Here is an 18224-nt window from a genome sequence, read left to right as displayed (position 1 = left end):
AGAGATGAGAGCCAATGAAGGGTGCATTAACTCAAGGGTTACCATTTGGATCACACAGGCTCAGTTCCCCTGAGTTGCTGTGGAGAACTGCACCTCAGATTGCCTTACCAAGGGGCAAGCCAGCCAGGGCCTTTATCCTCAGCGACTGAGGGCCACTCTTGAGGCATTCCTTCTGGGCATGCTCATCCAGATTCCTGGAATTTGAGGCCATTCTAGGGGACCACTGCAGGCAGAGGCTGAGAAAGCTGTTCCCAGGTGACTCCAAGGTGGGCCAGAGCCACAGCCACCAGAGCCTGCTATCGTCAAGCACGAATGCATATGAATTAAAGAGAAATCCCAGCCTTTACATGGGAGGAGTGAGCGGGGAAGTTGGAAGTGGCCAAAATCCAAAACTATATGACAACACTTGATCACACAGGATTCCCCACACACGGCAAGACAGAAACACAACTTTCCCCAACGCGAAACAGAAGAGAAAAAGCGGAAGGCTAAAGTGAGAAGTGAGAGTGCGGGGTGGTGTGAAGGGAAGGTACGGCCTATCACACATGGCGCAGTGGTAACGGGGCCCCCGTCTTCCCATCTGGACCCTCCCCAGAGCGGAGGACCGAGGCCAGAGACAGAAATACATTTGTCAGGAAGGAAAGGAAATGCTGTTGGAATCAAGAGCCTCCAAAGCGTTCGTAGAAATGAAATATTGGGAGAAACCTGATTTCAGATGCCTAACCCTGCGGTCAACTCCGTCCCTCTGTCTCCTTGGCCACAATCCTCTCTCCACTCATGTGGAAACCAGCCAAGAGAAACTGTCCCTGAATGACGTCCTTTGATGTTTTAATATTCTGATTCTCCGAAACACATCCTCACATGAGCAGGCACCAGGGAGTCCAGAAAGAAGCCCCAAGTTTGTTTAAAGTTTCTCAGCTGCTCTGTGACTCACGCATGACCCCAGCTGGAAGACTTTTCCAGACATTGGACAGAAAGTCCCAGAGGAGGGCGGGGGGGAGGGAAAGGCATTGTTTCTGAGAATGTTCTGAGAATGGCTCAAGACCGGGCCTGGCAGAACCCTGAAGAAGCATCAAGACTGGTCTTATTGTGCCTGGCTAGCGTGGCTCAGTGGTTGAGCTTCAACCCAGGAACCAAGAAATCACTGTTTTGATTCTCCGTCAGGGCACATGCCTGGGTTGTGGGGCTCGATCCCCACTAGGGGCATGCGGAAGGCAGCCGCTCGATGATATTCCTTTCTCATGTCATCGATGCTCCAATCTCTCTATCTCTCTCCTTTCCTCTCTATAAATCAATAAAAACATATTAAAAAAACAAAGACCGTGTTGTATTTCTATCTTGCTGTCTTTCTCTTTCCCCCTTGTGCCGTTCCGATTCTCTGTGACCAGGTGTGTCCCTGTAATATGACCTAAGCCAGATAATTCGGGAAGCTGGGGGAGGAAGAGGGGGTGTGGGCTCGCTGGGTGCTGCCAGTCGGAGAGCAGCCCACTCTGGCCTTGCTGAGCACCTGGGGAGCAGGGAGGAGGGAGGCAGATATCCAGGCCTGAGGCCTGCACCAGGCAGTGGGACCTTAGGTATGTGGTGGAAGCCTGCAGCCTGTCTGCAGACAAAGCCCCAGAGAGGCGGTGACGGGCAGGCAGCAGCGGGGCCAGCTGGGTCCTGGTGCTCCAGGAGTCCTCCAGGCCGGAGGGAAGAGAGAGCTCAGAGTCTGGCTTAAGGCACAGGCTTCCAAGGGCTAGACTGGGAGGAGGAGGAGGAGGCTGGTGAGATAGCTCGATAGGAAGAAACAAGTGGGAGTCACACTTGGCCTGGTAGCTGGACTGAGTGGGGGCCACGGTCTGCTGAGGTTATGAGCAGGGGGAGCTAAGCCGAAAGGTTTGCATTGGGAAGGCAGGGCTGTGGGCACCATGGTGGGAAGAGAGGGCGGGGGGCTTTGGGCCTGTCCAGATTCCTCAATCTGGGAAAAGGATGCTTCAGGCTTTGATCAGGCTCAGGCACTAACAGCAGGCACCTCTGTTTGCCAGGGCAAAGTGTTGGCACCACTGCATGCACAGCACGCCACGGGAACCCGCTGGTAAGACTAACAGCAGCCACAGGCACACACTGTATTGACAAGGCCTTTCGCCTTCACCACCCCATGTGACTCTCCCAGTCTCCATCGGTTCTGTGCCCAGAAACCTTAAGTGGATCCCCCAGAAATCACAAGCTGGTAAGTGGCAAAGCCAAGAGCCTTTCAAACCCCGAGCCTGGGCTGTTTCCCAAATCTAACAAGAGGCTAATGTCATCAGTGCACAGAAGGCGGGAGCTGAGGACTGCGGGTGGGAGCTCAATAGCTGTTTGCTAATGGGCTGAGTGAAAGGCCAGAAAGATGGTGGCAGGTGGCAGATGTGGTGGGGGTGGGGGGGCATGACTACAGGGTAGAACTATCCTGGGGGCATGGGGAAGGGAGGGGCCAATATCAGAAAAGCCAGACTCAGGAGGGTATCCCCTCTCTCTCGTCTCACAATGAGCTGCCGGCCAAGGAGGCCTACTGACTACAATCCCCTCAGCCGAGAAGTGCCATGGAGACCCCCTGGCCCAGGTTTCTGCCTGGCATTGTAAGCATTTGCGTGGACACCGGGTGAGAAGGGCAATGCTTTGAAGACATTGTATTATTTCCGTGACAGTGAGAACAATTCCAATTTGCATGAACCTGTCTGACCTCCCTGTTTCTGTGACTTAAGTTGCAGCAACAGAGATGGCGAGGGAAGGACAAGACGGGGAACGCTGGAGGCCAGGAGAGAAGTGGCAGGTGGACATCAGCGACACCTTCCTTACCTTTCCCTGCACTGGCCTTCCCACCCGGCCTGCTTATTACAAAGGAAGAACACAAGCTCCCTATGGACAGAGATGCCTCACAAGGGCCTGATCCTGCTCTTCTGAGCAGAGCTGCCTGGGGTGGGGGAGCGTGAGAGGAAAGGGGAAGCGTCCTGGAGCAGCCAGGCATGGGGCTGTCTCTGCGCCAGCTCAGGTGATCTCTGCACAGCGAGGCCATCAAACCAACAGGAAATTCCCCCGGACCAGAAAATAAAAGTCAATGAGCAGGAAGAAAACCACATGATGGGCCTCCGAGGGGGCCGAGTGGGCACATGGCATAACCTCTGGACCAGAGCCGCTGTTCCCTGGAGCCTGTGGGGGTGAGGAGGGGGCAACCAGCTCTGTTTCTGATGGAGAATGCGCTGGCAAGCCCTATCTGAGCAGCCCTGGCCTAGACTGGCTCCCCTAGGCCTCCTATAAAGGAAATAAATTAACTGAGGAGAAAGAGGGGGAAGGAGGGAGACTCCCTCGGGACTTTTTTTAATTGTCTTGCTGTGATTGCCTATTTAAGCCCACCTGGCAGGAGGAGGAGTAAAAACACTTCACCCTCCTTAGGGGGCCCTGAGAGGAAGGCAAGCTGAAAGCTGAGCAAGCAGCGGAGAGGGGAAGCTGGTGGGGGTGTTTGGGGGTGGTGCAAGGAAAAGAGTTCCCAGGACGAAGATTAGGAGAGAGGCTGCGGTGAGATGAGGGCCATGACCAATACGGACAGGGTCCCTGGACATCTGGCCTTCAAGCAGGCCAACTGCTGAAGCTATGAGATAAAATTTAACTCCATGAGGGCATGGAAGGTGACTTTGCTCATCTGGGAAATGGGCACAATCACAGCATCTTCTGTCATACAGTTGCCATGAGATGCCATCAAGAGAACACACAGGAAGAACTGAGACCACTTGCAGTGATTCTCAACCTTCCTAATGCCGCTACCCTTTAATACAGTTCCTCATGTTGTAGTGACCCCCAACCATAAAATTATTTTCGTTGCTACTTCATAACTGTAATTTTGCTACAGTTGTGAATTGTAATGTAAATATCTGATATGCAGGATGTATTTTCAGGGGTCGCGACCCACAGGTTGAGAACCACTGACTTAGCGGGTCATCACCACTGTGACTGTGTCTGTCCATCCACCACAAGGCCGTGCACGGGCACTAGTAACCCCTGTGTGTTCATTTTCTGCTGAAAAACACATTTATTCCACAAAAAGAGGAAAAGGATGACAGTGAGCTGTCTATATTTCAGGGACCCGTGGCCTCCTGAGCAGAGAGGTAAGAGCCAGCCTCATGTACCCACATAGTGAGATGGGGGCGGGGGAGGTGCTAGAACACCTTGCACAGCGAACATGAACCCGGATTCCCTGGCAGGAACTAGCTTTCTAGTGGAGAATAGGGACTTGAGGAGATGAGACACAGACCAGGACACGCTGGTGTTCAGGGGTCCCTGGGTGTTCTGTGACCAGAGAGTCTCCAGGTCAGGGAGGTGAACTGTCACAGGGCAGCAGGAGGCACCTGGGGAAAGGTGGATCCTAGGACAAACCGCCCCAATGACCTCTCCCTGGGGTCAAACACGGAAGACAGGACGTCTGGAAAAAATCTTGGGGGAGGTGGATTCTGGAACAGGAAATATCTGAAACTCCTGAGGGGAACCTCCGTATTCACTGCCTCCTTTCTCAAAGCCAGGGTTCCATTCAGAGCAGCCCGTACCCCAATACTAATAGCTCACACTTAGTCAAGCAGTGGCAAGTGTTTCAAATGTGCATCTCATTTAACCTTCCATCAACGAACTATTGTTCTAGCCCTATTTTCCAGGGTAAGACACGGAAGCACAGAAGGGTATGTTGGCTAAAACTGCCTAGCTAGAAGGTAGTGGCCGGGCATGGAAACAGACTCCAGGTTCCTAACCACGGTGCCACCTGCCTCTCCACAACTCCTGCCCCTCACCTCCCAAGCTCCTGGACTGTAGAGATGGGCTCCAAGGGGTTCAGAGCGCGCACACACCCAGCCCACCAGCAATGAGCGGATGGAGGTTTCTGGAATAAGACTTGGACTTTCATTAGGAGACACACACAGGGTCTCAATGTGCTCTCAGCTACACTGGAGGGAGCAGAAGTCTGCCTCAAACAGTGAAAAATCCCACAGACAAAGAGCTCTACTGCAGTACCTAATAGGGACCTGGGCCTCGAATCAACAAAAATCCTAATATATCCAAGAACTGAGGCAGTGCCAATCCCTCTCCCTCTGAATCAACTTGGCATATAAGTCCCTGGAATGAGCCATCCCACAGTGTTCTTTTCAGGAAGTACTGGAAAGAACAACCCCCCGCGCCCCCCCCAACACACACACACACTACTTCACCTTCTTTTCGATTCTCAAAGCACGAACCACTCTTCATCATTTATTTAAGGCTAATCTCAAGAATTAGTAAATAAATAATAACATTAACCAGGGAGATGGTCCAGAAAGGTGAAAGAGAAAGGCCTCATAAGGCTTGGGGTCGCCTCCTGTCAGTCTCGTTACTGATTCACCTTCCAAAGACTAGAAGAGGCCACCCAGCTCATATAAGTACCTGGCTCTCAGGAAATGGCTAGATGAGAGGTTTCCTGGAGAAAGAAGAGGAAAGGGGATTATGGGGAAACAAAGAGAAATATTACTGTCTATAAACTGAGGGCCCCAGTACATCTTGTGAGTCTATTAGGATATTACACAGGAAAGACCAAGAAGAGAGGTGAATTGAGATGGTGGCTAGGCCTGCCCGGGTTCACATGCCAGACCTGCCAAAACCCAGCCTGGACAAAGATGTACTCTCTAAACCTCAGTTTACTCTGCTGTAAAATGGGCCATACTAGAGCTCACCCAAATCCTGGAGCTATCAGGAGAAGTAAGAGATCGGTCATATAAAATGCTTATTGGCACAGGGCCTGGTACACAGGCAGTAGTAAAGCACGTCGGCTTCTACATTGTTGTGTTGTTGTTTGAAATCCCCAACCTAAAGTGCATGCTCTAATGGCCATTATTAGGTGATTAAGAGGATTCACATATTGGCCAAGTGTTCTCTGCATGGTGCCGATCTGTCCACTAAACTTCCTGAAATCTGGTTGTTTCCAGTCTAGTGAGTTGAGTCACCAATTTCCCGCACGATGTGTCCTCAACTGGCGTTCTTGATTTCTTTCTTTAGGCAGATATTTAAAACAAGTGAACCCAAAATGGAGCCTCCGCTTTGCATGGGTGCTGGCACGTTAGCACTTCCTGTGTTACAGGGGGTAACTCAAGGGCAGTGCAAAAGCACATGGGTGAAATAATTCAAGTGTGAGAATCCACTTCAAACGTGCCCTTTTGGAGCAACTGCGAGTCCATTTCATGTGGTTCTGCTCCCCCCGGAAGTCACAGCTTCAGTAAGTCAACAGTCCAGAGGCCCAGAAAAGCACTTGATAAATTTTTTCCTGTTTGATGGATGGCTCTCTCTACATTCTCATTCCGTTTCTTTTTCATAAAATGCCATGGGGATTCCTGAGAAGCTGTTAGCCTCTCTTCCCTCGGGCCAATAGGCCCTGTGCTGACATACTTACTTCCCGAGAGCGGTTCCCCAGGCACTTCGGACAGGTCCCCATCCGGTCCATCCAGAGTCTTGGAAAAGTCGGCATCGTCCCCCTCCTCCAAAGGCAAGCTGGGCTGTTTGGCGGTGATGGGTGTCTCCCCTCCTGGGCCCTGGTTGGGCTCTGGGCTTCCATCCGCCCCTGCTGGAGCACCTGGGTTCTTCTTGTCCCCACCCCCCACCGGGAGGCTGCTGCCTGCTGAGTTCACAGGGCAGCGGTACTGAGGGATGACACTCACGAATTTCAGGCCCCGACTGGCAGCCTCCTGGACCTGTGAGGCAAACAAAATGAAGAGAACCATGTGAGTGGGATGCTCTACCATAGGGGGACACAGAAAACATCCAAAACGCCTCAACATGAAACCGAGGGAGCTGACAGAGGCACCGTGTCTAGGCAGTACACGCACCCCAGCCCTGGCCTGACTGGGGGCGGAGAGCATGGGCCTTGTTTTTTATCTAACCACAGGAAAACACAGCATTGAGCTGCGAAGAGCTGGGATGACCTGTCTTTGAAACACTGTATTATTATTATTTTTTAAAAATATAATTTATTGATTTTTTACAGAGAGGAAGGGAGAGAGATAGAGAGTTAGAAACACTGATGAGAGAGAAACATCGATCAGCTGCCTCCTGCACATCTCCTACCGGGGATATGCCCACAACCAAGGTACATGCCCTTGACCGGAATTGAACCCGGGACCCCTCAGTCCGCAGGCGGACGCTCTATCCACTGAGCCAAATCGGTTTCGGCTGAAACACTGTATTATTAGTTTTGCTTTTTTTTTTCCTAAGAGGCTAGGAAAGGGTCTAAAAGGATGAGCTGAAACAAAGAGAGTTTGAAAGAGGAAGTTCATTTGGTAAGAGTTTATTTTTTCATCTTTTTTTTTTCTCTGATGAATCACCTACTTCCTGCCAACCAGGCTACTGTACAATCCAGTATGTCTACATAAGTACACACGAACTACCTGATGACATTTTATGACCCAAAGAGCTTCCTCTTTTAAACAATTGTTTTGGCAGCGAAGGGCAAATCACCACTGTGGGAGAGCAGATGCCCACGTTCCCACAAGAGGGGACACCTGCTTGGGGGTGCTGCTGGTCCCCGGTGAACCTGGAGGAGCCAGAGACCACGCCAGGCCCACAGGTGCTGCTCAGGCAGACGTATGATTCTGCAGGCCATGGTTCACACCATCCAGTCTAGGTATTGGGTAAGTTCCTTCTCACTTCCTGAGCCCGTAAGTGGGGGCCTGATGGCCACAAAGAGTACTGTGGCATTTTAACTCTCCTCTCCCTAAAAAAAATCCCCCCAGACAATTGAACGTAGTAGTCATAAGTGAAAAACAAAACAAAACAAACCATAAAAGTAATAGCCTAATAAAATCAAAGCAAAAGCCAGCCAAAACTAGAAGATGAACTTTAAGAGGACTTTCTGGACAAGGATGCTCCAATAAATCAGGAGGTAGAGACCTCAAAATTGTGTTAAGTCTTAGTCACCAATCCCTAAGTAGATGACCTCAGAAAATCCTGAGACCTCTGCAGTGATCATCTCCATTTGAGAATTAGTTAGAAGTCCAGCATGGAGTCTTTCTCTCTGAGGGAGGAGCAAGCCTTGGCAGCCGTCCTCGGATGAACCACCCTAACTTTAAGCAGAAGGTCATTTTAGTTCAATACCACACATTCTAGAAGACAATTTAGGGAAGATGCAAACATGCAGTCCAGTCTTTTCTATAAAGTCTAGCCTGTGCTGGACCCAACAATAGCAAAGGTAGTAATTGCCACTTACTGCAGACCTACTATGTGCCAGGCACTGCATTAGGCACTTTACATAAATTGTTTTGTTTGAAGGATGACTAGGAGTTCACTAAATGGGAGAAGGGCAATGTAGATAGAGAGAAGGAAGGATTACCATGGGCAAAGGCTTGGTGGTGTACAACATCCTGATGTATTCAAGAAACTTCTCAAAATATTTGTGGAACATGACATGAGAAGCCAGGAATGCCCCGAAATGAGGTTGAACTGGAAACCACAAGGGCCATATCATGGATGCCAACAAAGGCGCTTACTTCACCCTGTCGGCCAGAATATCCCCGACTTTCCCACTAAGGGAGCTCCAAGAGTAGAGGACAGTGGAGGGTATGAGAGCAAATGACAAGATTTCTTTGCTCATCTTCTATCTTAAACATTAACGAACATTCTGTATCCTGAGCTATAGTTCTACACAGTATCAAAACTTTAAAAAATATCCCAACCCAAGCCTTCCAGGGAAGTTCATGTCTCAGGAATATGAACTATTTTTCTACATAAACTTTGTCTGCAGCACTGCGTACTTTCTTTGGGTGGATTCCTGGAAGTGGAATTAATGGGTTAAGGCAGCATGTCAAACGCAAAGGCTAACACGGGCTAAATAAACGAGGCATGCGGCCCGTGGGCCGCGAGTTTGACATGCTTGGGTTAAGGGATAGTAACTTAACAAAGGCTTGATAAGGCTGCCAAACTGTTTACCAGAAAGGGTGAGTAGTCCTTCTTAACTAGGAGAACTGCATTTAGATTTTATAAAGGCCACTGTTTGGCTAGACCCTGGGGGCCTTGACACTTCTGGTTTCCTACCTTACTCTAGTACAGGCACCTTCTTTTCTCTTGCTCCCAAAGTCATTTGACTGTTTGTCAAACTGAGCCCTGTTTGTTTCCCATTCACTCATTCACTCATTTGTTCATTCATAACTGTTACTGAGCAAGGCTCACGTGCATTATAATGGTGAGGATTAGGTAGTGTTTAGCAGGATTCATCCTCAGCCACCAGCTCTTACCACTCTACACTCCCCATGGTGACCTCCTGTAATCACTGGGTTTAACCACTAGGCATATGTTAATTATTCCCAAATTCGAACCCCACAGCCCTAATTTTTCTCTGGGTTTCAGACATACATCGCTGGTGATCACAGCTGACAGGGTCCAACAAAGACCTCATCTCTTCAAACTGGCATCTTCCTTAGCTCTTCCCTTCCTCGAATCCCATGTATACACTCACCACATCCTGCCAGATTTATCCCCCTGTGTTTCGGGCATCCCTCCCCCTTTCTCCTTATATCTGAGACCACTTCATTTAGGTGCTCAACAGCTGGTGTTGGACACCACTGTTACTTCAAGCTACACCAGGTCTTCACGAGCACAGAGTCAAATCAGCATGGAGATCAAACCAAGGCCCTCGTCACCTTGGTTACAAAATTCCCCACAAAATTTCCCTAACAACGGTGGCTTCTTAAAACAACTGTTAGCACTGTACAACTTCTACTCAGAACTTTAACATGCATTATCCTAGGCCTCAAAATAACACCTTATAGAAGAGGAAATTGGTCAAGCATCGCAGGGCTAATCACAGGTAATGCTCAGGTACGACTCTGAGTCTCCTTAAATCCACCCTGAAGCTCCTTCAACAATACCACTCTTTCCACTTTATATAATCCAGCCTGTGCCAAGGTGCCCAGCTAGATACTATTTTAAACTGAAATACACTCTTGCCCACCTTCTTCTCGTTTCTGCTGCATTTCGTAAGGACCCCACCCACAAAACTTAAGGGAGTGATAATTGCTGATGTAGGCACCACATATTAAATAATACCACTTTTGATGGATCCAAGACTTCATTCAATTTCTCTATAATGAGTAAGAACAAATTTGATGGTAACTGTATTTTCTAAACCTAAAATCAGAAATCTCATGATGTGAAAAAGATTTCTTTTTTTAAATTATTTCTATACAAAGTCTCAATGCATTGTAAAAAATAATCACCTTTGGATATGTATTTGAAGAATCATTTTTATTAAAAATAACAACAGAATATTTGGATAGTCCCAGAAAATCTAGAACATACTGTCTGCTACTTTACTTTCAAAATGAATACCATGTTGCAAATGGTAAGTGTACATGTATACCAGTCTGGCAAACTTACTTGAGTTTTAGAGTACATATGCCAGTCAGGGTGAAACCAGTTAGGGAGAAATGAGACATGGGGTGGGTTTAGTAAAAATGAAAGCTAATGTAACATAGAAAAAGGAGCATAAAAGGCTCCTGCTGACAGGTCAGTGGGAACTGGAATACCTACAGGTCATATTAGATGATGTAGGTGAAGGGTCAGTGACAATGTAATACCATTTCGTCTGAATCCAATGAAGAAGGTGTCATGGTTAATTTTATGTGTCAACTTGGCTAAATTAGGGTGACTAATTGTTTGGTCAACACTAGTCTAGATGTTGCTGTGAAGGTATTTTTCAGCTGTGATTAACACCTACTCCCCAGTGACTTTAAGTAAAGCAGACCACTCTCCATAACATGGGTGGGCCTCACCTAATCAATTGGTGGCATTATGAGCAAAGACTGAGGTTCTCCAAAGAAGAAGGAATTTTGCATGTAGACAACAGCATAGAAAAGCTACCTGAGTCTTCAACCTTCACAGTCAAGACTGCAACATCACTCTTACCTGAATCTCTAGCCTGCAAGATGCCCCTACAAGATTTTGGACTTGCTACCTGGCAATTCCTTAAAATACATCAATTTCAAACTCAATCTTTCTCTTGATAGATGATAGATAGATAGATAGATAGATAGATAGATAGATAGATGCAGTCATCCCTCAGCATCTGTGGGGAATTGATTTCAGGACCCTTGTGGATAACAAAATCCATGGATACATCAAGTCCCTTATATAAAGTGATATAACAATTGCATATAACCTATGCACAACCCCTCAGGAACTTTAAATAATCTCTAGATTACTCACAATACCTAACACAATGTAAGTGCTATGTAAATAGTTGTTATACTGTATTGTTGAGGGAGTAATGATTCCAAAAAGTCTGCACATTTTAGTACAGATGTGACCGTCGTAGGCCCAAGTACATAGTACACATCAGCCACAACGTAACATTTTTCCCTGAATATTTTCCATCCTGCAGATGTGGGATCTGCAGATATGGAAGGCCAATTGTAATCCGATTAGTTCTGTTTCTCTGGGGAGCTCTGACCACACAGGAGGAAAGCAGGTAAAGGGAGTGAGATAGCACCGGGCAGGCTGATGGAGGTCTCTAAATCTAACCCTGACTTGGTGTGAAACGAAGAGAAGGCCATGAGCTCTCATAAGTCAGTGAGAGAGAGCATGTGCTCCAAATAGAAACAAGTCGTCCACTAAGACTTAATCTGGTATCGATTCGAGGCCCCAGGGGGGAGGCTGAGGGGTAGCAAGAGAGCTGACAACTGTCACTGTTGTTGAGGGAAATTTCCTCACCACGTTTTGAGGTGGGGAAGTTAAATCTTTAATTGGTAGATTTCCTATCTCCAAGGTGTAGCCAGTTTCTAACTTTATGATAAACTTAATGGAATCCTTATAACTAATGAGCTAATTAATGCTGGCAATCAGAAACTTACCGACTTTTTACAACTACAGAGCTGTGCTGCCCATTGTGGTAGCGATTAGCCAAGTGTGGCTGTTTAAATTCAAATAAAATTTAAAAATCAATTTCTCAGCCACACTCGTCACAATTCAGGTGCTCAACAGCTAGTGACGAGTGATTAGTGACTACAGTCCTGGACAGTGCAGAAACAGAACATTTAAATCATCACAGAATGTTCTATTGGATAGTGTTGTTATAAAGCATAATAAAACATAAAATACGGAGCAATAGAAACAGTTTTCAACAATGATTTCAGAGACATAAAATATAAGGTAAATACCAAGACTCATACACATCCCAAGTAGGCCTTAGACCACTCTGACCCACCCTCATAACTCTTGGGTCACCGTCTATGATGGCTGACATTTAAAGGTGTTTGCGGATCCATGACATAGACAAAGAACCCACAAACAGAGGCATGTACTGTGTGTCAAGAACAGGCACAAAAATGCTGTTCTGGGTTGCAGTTACATGTGAGTCTTTGCGGTGAATATATTATCATATGCACGCAACCCTTCCCATCTTTTATCACCTAAACTCTTGTACAGCTTTCTGAAAAAGGAAGGTTCAAAAATAACACAGGTTTTAGCTCAAGTCTGAAGCTGCCTTTAGTTCTGACGTGTTAACACTTAGCTTCAGGAACTGAAAGCTTTACCAAGCACGGCTGGGTATTTAGTTCCATTATGGAGCCCCAAGGAAAGAACATGTGGACTATCTGGTGGTGTGGTTTTCTCTTGTAAAGACTGACAGGTCATGGAGTGAGCCCTGGACAAGGAGTCTGAGACCTACAGCTTTGGATCCAGCTCTGCCACTCACTAGCTATGTTGTTAGCCAATGATTGATTTATGTAAGCCTCGGTTTCCTCATCCATAAAATGGGGATAATAACATCCACTCATTCATTCCATAACTATTTTCTCAATACCTATTAGGGGAAACTAATAGTGAGCCCAACAGGCACTATCCCTGCCCTCTTGGATTTTGTATGTGTTGGTTTAACTCAAGGGTAACTGAGAAACTGAAGAGTTAATGTGGTCCATCCTTCTCAAACTGTCCAAGCTCAGTTTGAGGGACCGCTACTTGGCAGGGTTCGGGTTTGGGGGAAGAGGTATTTCTTTATTCTCCTCTGCCATTAGGGGTTATGTGGAGTTCAGGAAATGCTGAAAGAATTGAGAAACCTGCAAACTCCCTTGAAAACAAAAGGCAGAGGAGGGGCCCATTGTTCTGGCGGGAGTAGAGAGTGAGCCCATCCTTTGGTGGCTCTGTTCAAGGCAGGCATGTCTGACAAAAGAAGTCTTATTTGCCCTCATACTCTGTGTTAATTGACTCAGTTCTTTCACTTAGATTGTGCCTACAATTTCACGATTCGGTAAAAATGGAGGGCAGAGTAGTTAGAAATAAATAGGACTGCCCAAAGATCTTCAACTAGCCCTTTGTGCCCCCTGAAAATCAACCCCTGTGTCAACAGTCTAAATAAAAAATGCACACAAAGTGAACAAGGAAGGGAAGGTCTATCTGTGAAGAACAACCTAATGGTACCTGAAAGAGCACCCAACTGGCCAGCAGGGTAGGGCCAGAGCTGGACCTTAGGAAGACCTGGAACCAGTATCTTCAGCACTGTCAGAAAATTTCCCCAAGTTATGTCCTACTTTTTTTTTTTATTTGTTAGCACCATTCATCTTATCTAAAAACAAGTTCCTCCATGTGGCAGAAAATATGGCCATTGTCAACTTCTGAGTATTTGCTTACAGCTTAGCTACTGAAGATAGAGTGCCTTCAACTTCCTGATTACTCACAGTAAAAAGATCCCAGGGAAGGCCTCTGATTGGCCCAACTTAGGTCAGGTGTCCACATCTGGGCCAATCAGTTCTGACCAAGGGCAGGGTGGCTCCCATGGAAACCACACAGATGCACTGTGGCAACAACGCAGCTCTGAAGAAGAGGAATTTTAGGACAAAACAAATATTTAAATATCTACCATGCAGATACATTATGTCATGTGAAATAAAATCTGAAACTTTTTCAGTACTCACATGTACTCAAATGAAGAAGAGAATACAAACCAAGTATTATATAAGGTAACTGATATTTAAGCCAAATAAAACCAAGCAAAGAAATCCTTATCATGTTTATATACAGGGGCAGGCAAAAGGAGGTTTACAGTTGTGAGTACATGGGAGTTTATTCTTGTATTATTATTAATTATTGTATTGTTTTCCATATGAACACCTGTAAACCTACATTTGCTTACCCCTCTATTTTGGTCAAAGTGCTTCCTGCCTCAGTGCTTAGGTTATTTTGTCTGCAGACACACAGCAGTCTACTACTTCACACAGGGTATCTTTGCATATCTCCAAATGGCAGGTCTGCTAAAAAAATTCCTACCCCCCCCCCAACATTATTGAAATATAACTGAAGACAGTTTTTTAAAGACTATTTCTGGAATCACTGTCCAACCCCCGGCCATTTCACTACACAGAGCAGTGTGCCACACAGATACAAACCCAGACCAGGAGGGGCACAAAGGAAAGAGTCAACCGCTGGAGCAGACGAGTGTCCCCTCTGGCAGATGTTCCCTGACCCTGCAAATCCCTAACCTCTCTCACTGGAAGCCCATCAGGACAATTTAGCATAAATGTGGTTGCCTGGGCTCAGATCAGGACCCTGGAGCAAAAGCAAAGACCTCTGCCCAGGAGAGCTGGCATTTTCCACTAAGGGGGAAAAATGTACAGGAGAATCTGCAGGAACCCCAAGCTCCCACTAATGCCAGTGCACAACCACAGAGGAAATGGCTAAGTCAAATCTCAAAGCATCATGCTAGCAAAGCACTTAGAGAGACTTTCTTCACAGTCTCGTGGGAAAGTCACAGAATGTGCGCTGGACCTCCCGGGGTGTTGTTTCGTGGCTTCCTAGGTCCATGGTGAGTAAAATAACCTCACCCACAGGTGAAGTCCCTGTATACGGAAATGGCGTGAGGGAAGGACTCCCATAAGGCTAGCAAAGGTGAAGTGGTAAGCCAGTGTCATCAGTTAAGCAAAGAAGAGCAAATTTCAATGTGCCTGCACCAAAAATCCACAATCACAATAATTTACATTTACTGTTCACCATGTGCCAAATATTGTTTTAAGGGCTTTACATGGATTAACCTATTTAATCCTTATAATAACAATGTAAGTAGGTACTCTTTTTTTTTGTAATCCTCACGTGAGGATATGTTTTATTAATTTTTAAAAAGAGAAGAAGGAAGGGAAGGAGGAGGGAGGAACAGAGGGAGAGGGAAGGAAGGAAGGAAGGAAAGAAGGAAGGAAGGAAGGAAGGAAGGAAGGAAGGGAGGGAGGGAGGAAGGGAGGAAGGAAGGAAGGGGAGAGAGAGATCATCAATGTGAGAAACAAACATTGATCAGTTGCCTCTCATATGTATTCCGAGTAGGGATTGAACCTACAACCTCTTTTGGTGAGGGCTGACTCTCCCATCAACTGAGCCACCTGGCCAGGGCTAGGTATTCTTTTCATCCCTGTGTTACAGATTAGAAAACGGAGGCAGAGAGGTTGCAAAACGTGCCCAAGTCCATACAGCTGGCAGTAAATGGCAGCTAGGAGTCAAACCTAGCAGGCTGGGTCCAGCACTGTATTCACTATACTCTATGCTGTTCTGTGAGATACTTGGGCTAGATCTTGAAGACTATTGAATCTTTGGAGCCTGGACTTTTTGTTCTGTAGGCATTGAGATGCCACCATGGTTTCTGAGCAACAGTGAGGCCTATCCCAAAGGAAATTCATCCGTCTGCAGGATTTGGTCTGAATCTCGGTGAGAGACGGCGATGGTAACAGAAGTGAACAGAGTGGAGGCAGAGAGAGTGGCTGGAGGCCTGGGGTCACGGCAGAGCTCGTGGGAGAGGCCAGAAAGCGCCTCCCTCGTCATGGGCAGGGAGGTGGGAGGTAGATGGAGACCAGAAGTAGAGGTGGCAAGCAGTCTGTGGACTGCAAGGCGATGTACCGCAGGACTCCGGCGTGTTAAACTATGGGCAGGCAACCGATCGTCCAAACAAGGGCACTTTTGAAAGCAAAAGGTGAAACTGTTAATAATTATGCTGTGAACACAGGCCTGAGCTAGAACTGTCCACACAAACGGAGACAAAGGGTCCCCCAGTTACGCGTGACCAGCAGTGAAAGCTGCTTTAAAAAGAATAAGCAGATGACTGTCCTTTCTCGTCCTTCCCTGTCCAGTATGTGATCCGCTTCTTCCATTGCGTTCCTGCCATCACATCCAGGACTTTCTCTGCCTGGTCCCTCCCACAAGTGTCAAATCCACCCCATCCACTCAAGCTCTCAAGAAGGTTCCAGGTCTCCCATCAGTGGACACTGTGCTGACCTCCCATCCACCCTGGGCAGCTACCTCGTCCTCCCCCTTGGGGTGTCCTACTCCATACCTGCCCACTCCTCTCCACCTTCACAGCCTTGTTTTCTTCAACATACAATTTGGTTCCCACTCGGGGACCTTAGCACTCACAGCCACCTCTGTTTGGGATGCTGTTCCACTGAATGTCCCATGACTGGTTTCTCCTTGTTACCTGGGTCCCCTCTTCCCATGCATGGCCTTCTCTGAAACCCCAGTCTAAAAATGGTCACCTGGCCATGCTTCAGCATCTCTTTGCTTGATTTTCACCATATCACTTACACCACTTTTTAAAAAATAGTCACGTATTGTCTGTCTTTCCAAGGTGGATGAGATCCCTGTGAGGCTAGGGACCTTGTCTATTTCCTCCCTGCTATGTTCCCAGCATCTGAAACAGTTCCTGATAATCTAGTAGGTACTCAATATATGTTAAAAAAGAAATGAGTGGGTAGGAGGTTAAATCTGCAGAATCTGAAGTTACTTCTCAGTAGAAACTTCCACGAGTCTATTAACTCCAGCCATCTGGGGCCAGTAATGTTTTGCAAATACACCCATTTGACATTTTGAAAATCTGCACATCATTTGCTACTTGTATCATTTTTAACAGAGAAGAAAACAGGCCCAGAGAAATGAAGGGATCGCAGGTCCACGGTACATCTCAAGAAAGCAACACTGTTAAAATAAAGTTAGTTGCAGCCCCTGGGTTTTCAGTCCATCTCATAACAAACCAGGTCAATCTTCCCCTCAGGAAAAAGGAAAGCTGCAGCAACAAACCATTTGTTAATATCAGTCTTTCTTATCCAGGTAAAAAATACTTCATAACTGGGCATTCCACTGGGCCTTCTTTCATAAAGGTACTACTTAACTACCTAAGATAAGACAGTGCATTCCACCCCCCCAACCCCCAAAAGATAAAGAAAAGTAAAGAAAGAAGGAAACATAAAACCCAGCTAGAATCCAAATCCTGGAGCTGCTGAGGTTGACAACCCCAATTTCACACTTTGGTAATACCAGTGACCCTGGAATTATAAGCTGGGAGCAAAGAACCTCAAGGGTTTATTAAGACGCCTATGAATGTTCTGAAAAGCCAGTCTGAGAGTCTTCATGGAACTCAAATCTCAGCACCACGGCTAAATGACTGAGGAAAGAACATAAATTTGAAGAACTTTAACCAGGAACAGATGTTCCCCTTCACACCACACTGCTTTAACATCCAGTATCCGTGACTTCTTTTTCCCACCATCCCCTGATTTACATAGGCTTCCAAAACAATAATGAAAGGCACTTTAACAAAATGTTGTGATGGTGCGGTTGGACCAGTGCTATCCAAGTTTTAACCTTGGTTAAAGGAAAAAAAAACTTTTCTATTCCCACAACTCCAGACCAACAAAAATATAACACGGTCCTAATGGCATTGGAAACTCCCAGTTCAACTAAGTACTTGGGGATGGTTTTCATTACAATGTGCAAAGAACTGACTGTTTTATTGTTCTTTTGTAAATACCCATACCCAGGAGGACCCCGGGATGGTTTTCTGGAAGATGAAAATGATTTGAGCTCCTTTCAGATCTCCTGAAGATACGTGATCTCTTTGAGTAACAAATAGGACCGTTTTGTTTTTTTCTTTTTGGTGGTGGGGGTCTTTGCATTTACAACTGTTGAGAATTACAATCAAAGATCATTTCCAATGCCCGATAACCCTGACATTCAATACTCAACTTATTTCCATTTCTTGCCTTGGTTTTTATTTTTTATATATTCCATATTCGTCCTGCATGTTTCAAAGTCCTCTCCTAGTACAACGAACTGTAAATGAACGTAGCAGGTTCTGAATTCATGTTTGTGACAGATTGTATTGTTCAAAGATGGTCACAACAATATGTTTCACCCAGCATGGTCTGCTAGAACCCTGCCACCACGTCACCCAGAGGCAAAGTCCA

General features: G+C 46.6%; 1 protein-coding gene across 1 annotated transcript in view; it reads right to left on the bottom strand.

Annotated features, from left to right (window-relative positions):
* The window catches only part of RFTN1 (raftlin, lipid raft linker 1), a 176298-nt gene that overhangs the window by 48656 nt on the left and 109418 nt on the right, over positions 1 to 18224 (bottom strand). The window contains exon 5 of the mRNA XM_006083664.3: positions 6419 to 6716. Coding sequence (XP_006083726.1) covers positions 6419 to 6716 — 298 coding nt within the window. The remainder of the gene's footprint in view (positions 1 to 6418; positions 6717 to 18224) is intronic.

Source organism: Myotis lucifugus, unplaced genomic scaffold (genome assembly GCF_000147115.1).
Source record: "Myotis lucifugus unplaced genomic scaffold, Myoluc2.0 scaffold_8, whole genome shotgun sequence".
Classification (NCBI taxonomy): domain Eukaryota; kingdom Metazoa; phylum Chordata; class Mammalia; order Chiroptera; family Vespertilionidae; genus Myotis; species Myotis lucifugus.
This window is presented reverse-complemented; position numbering and strand designations above follow the sequence as displayed.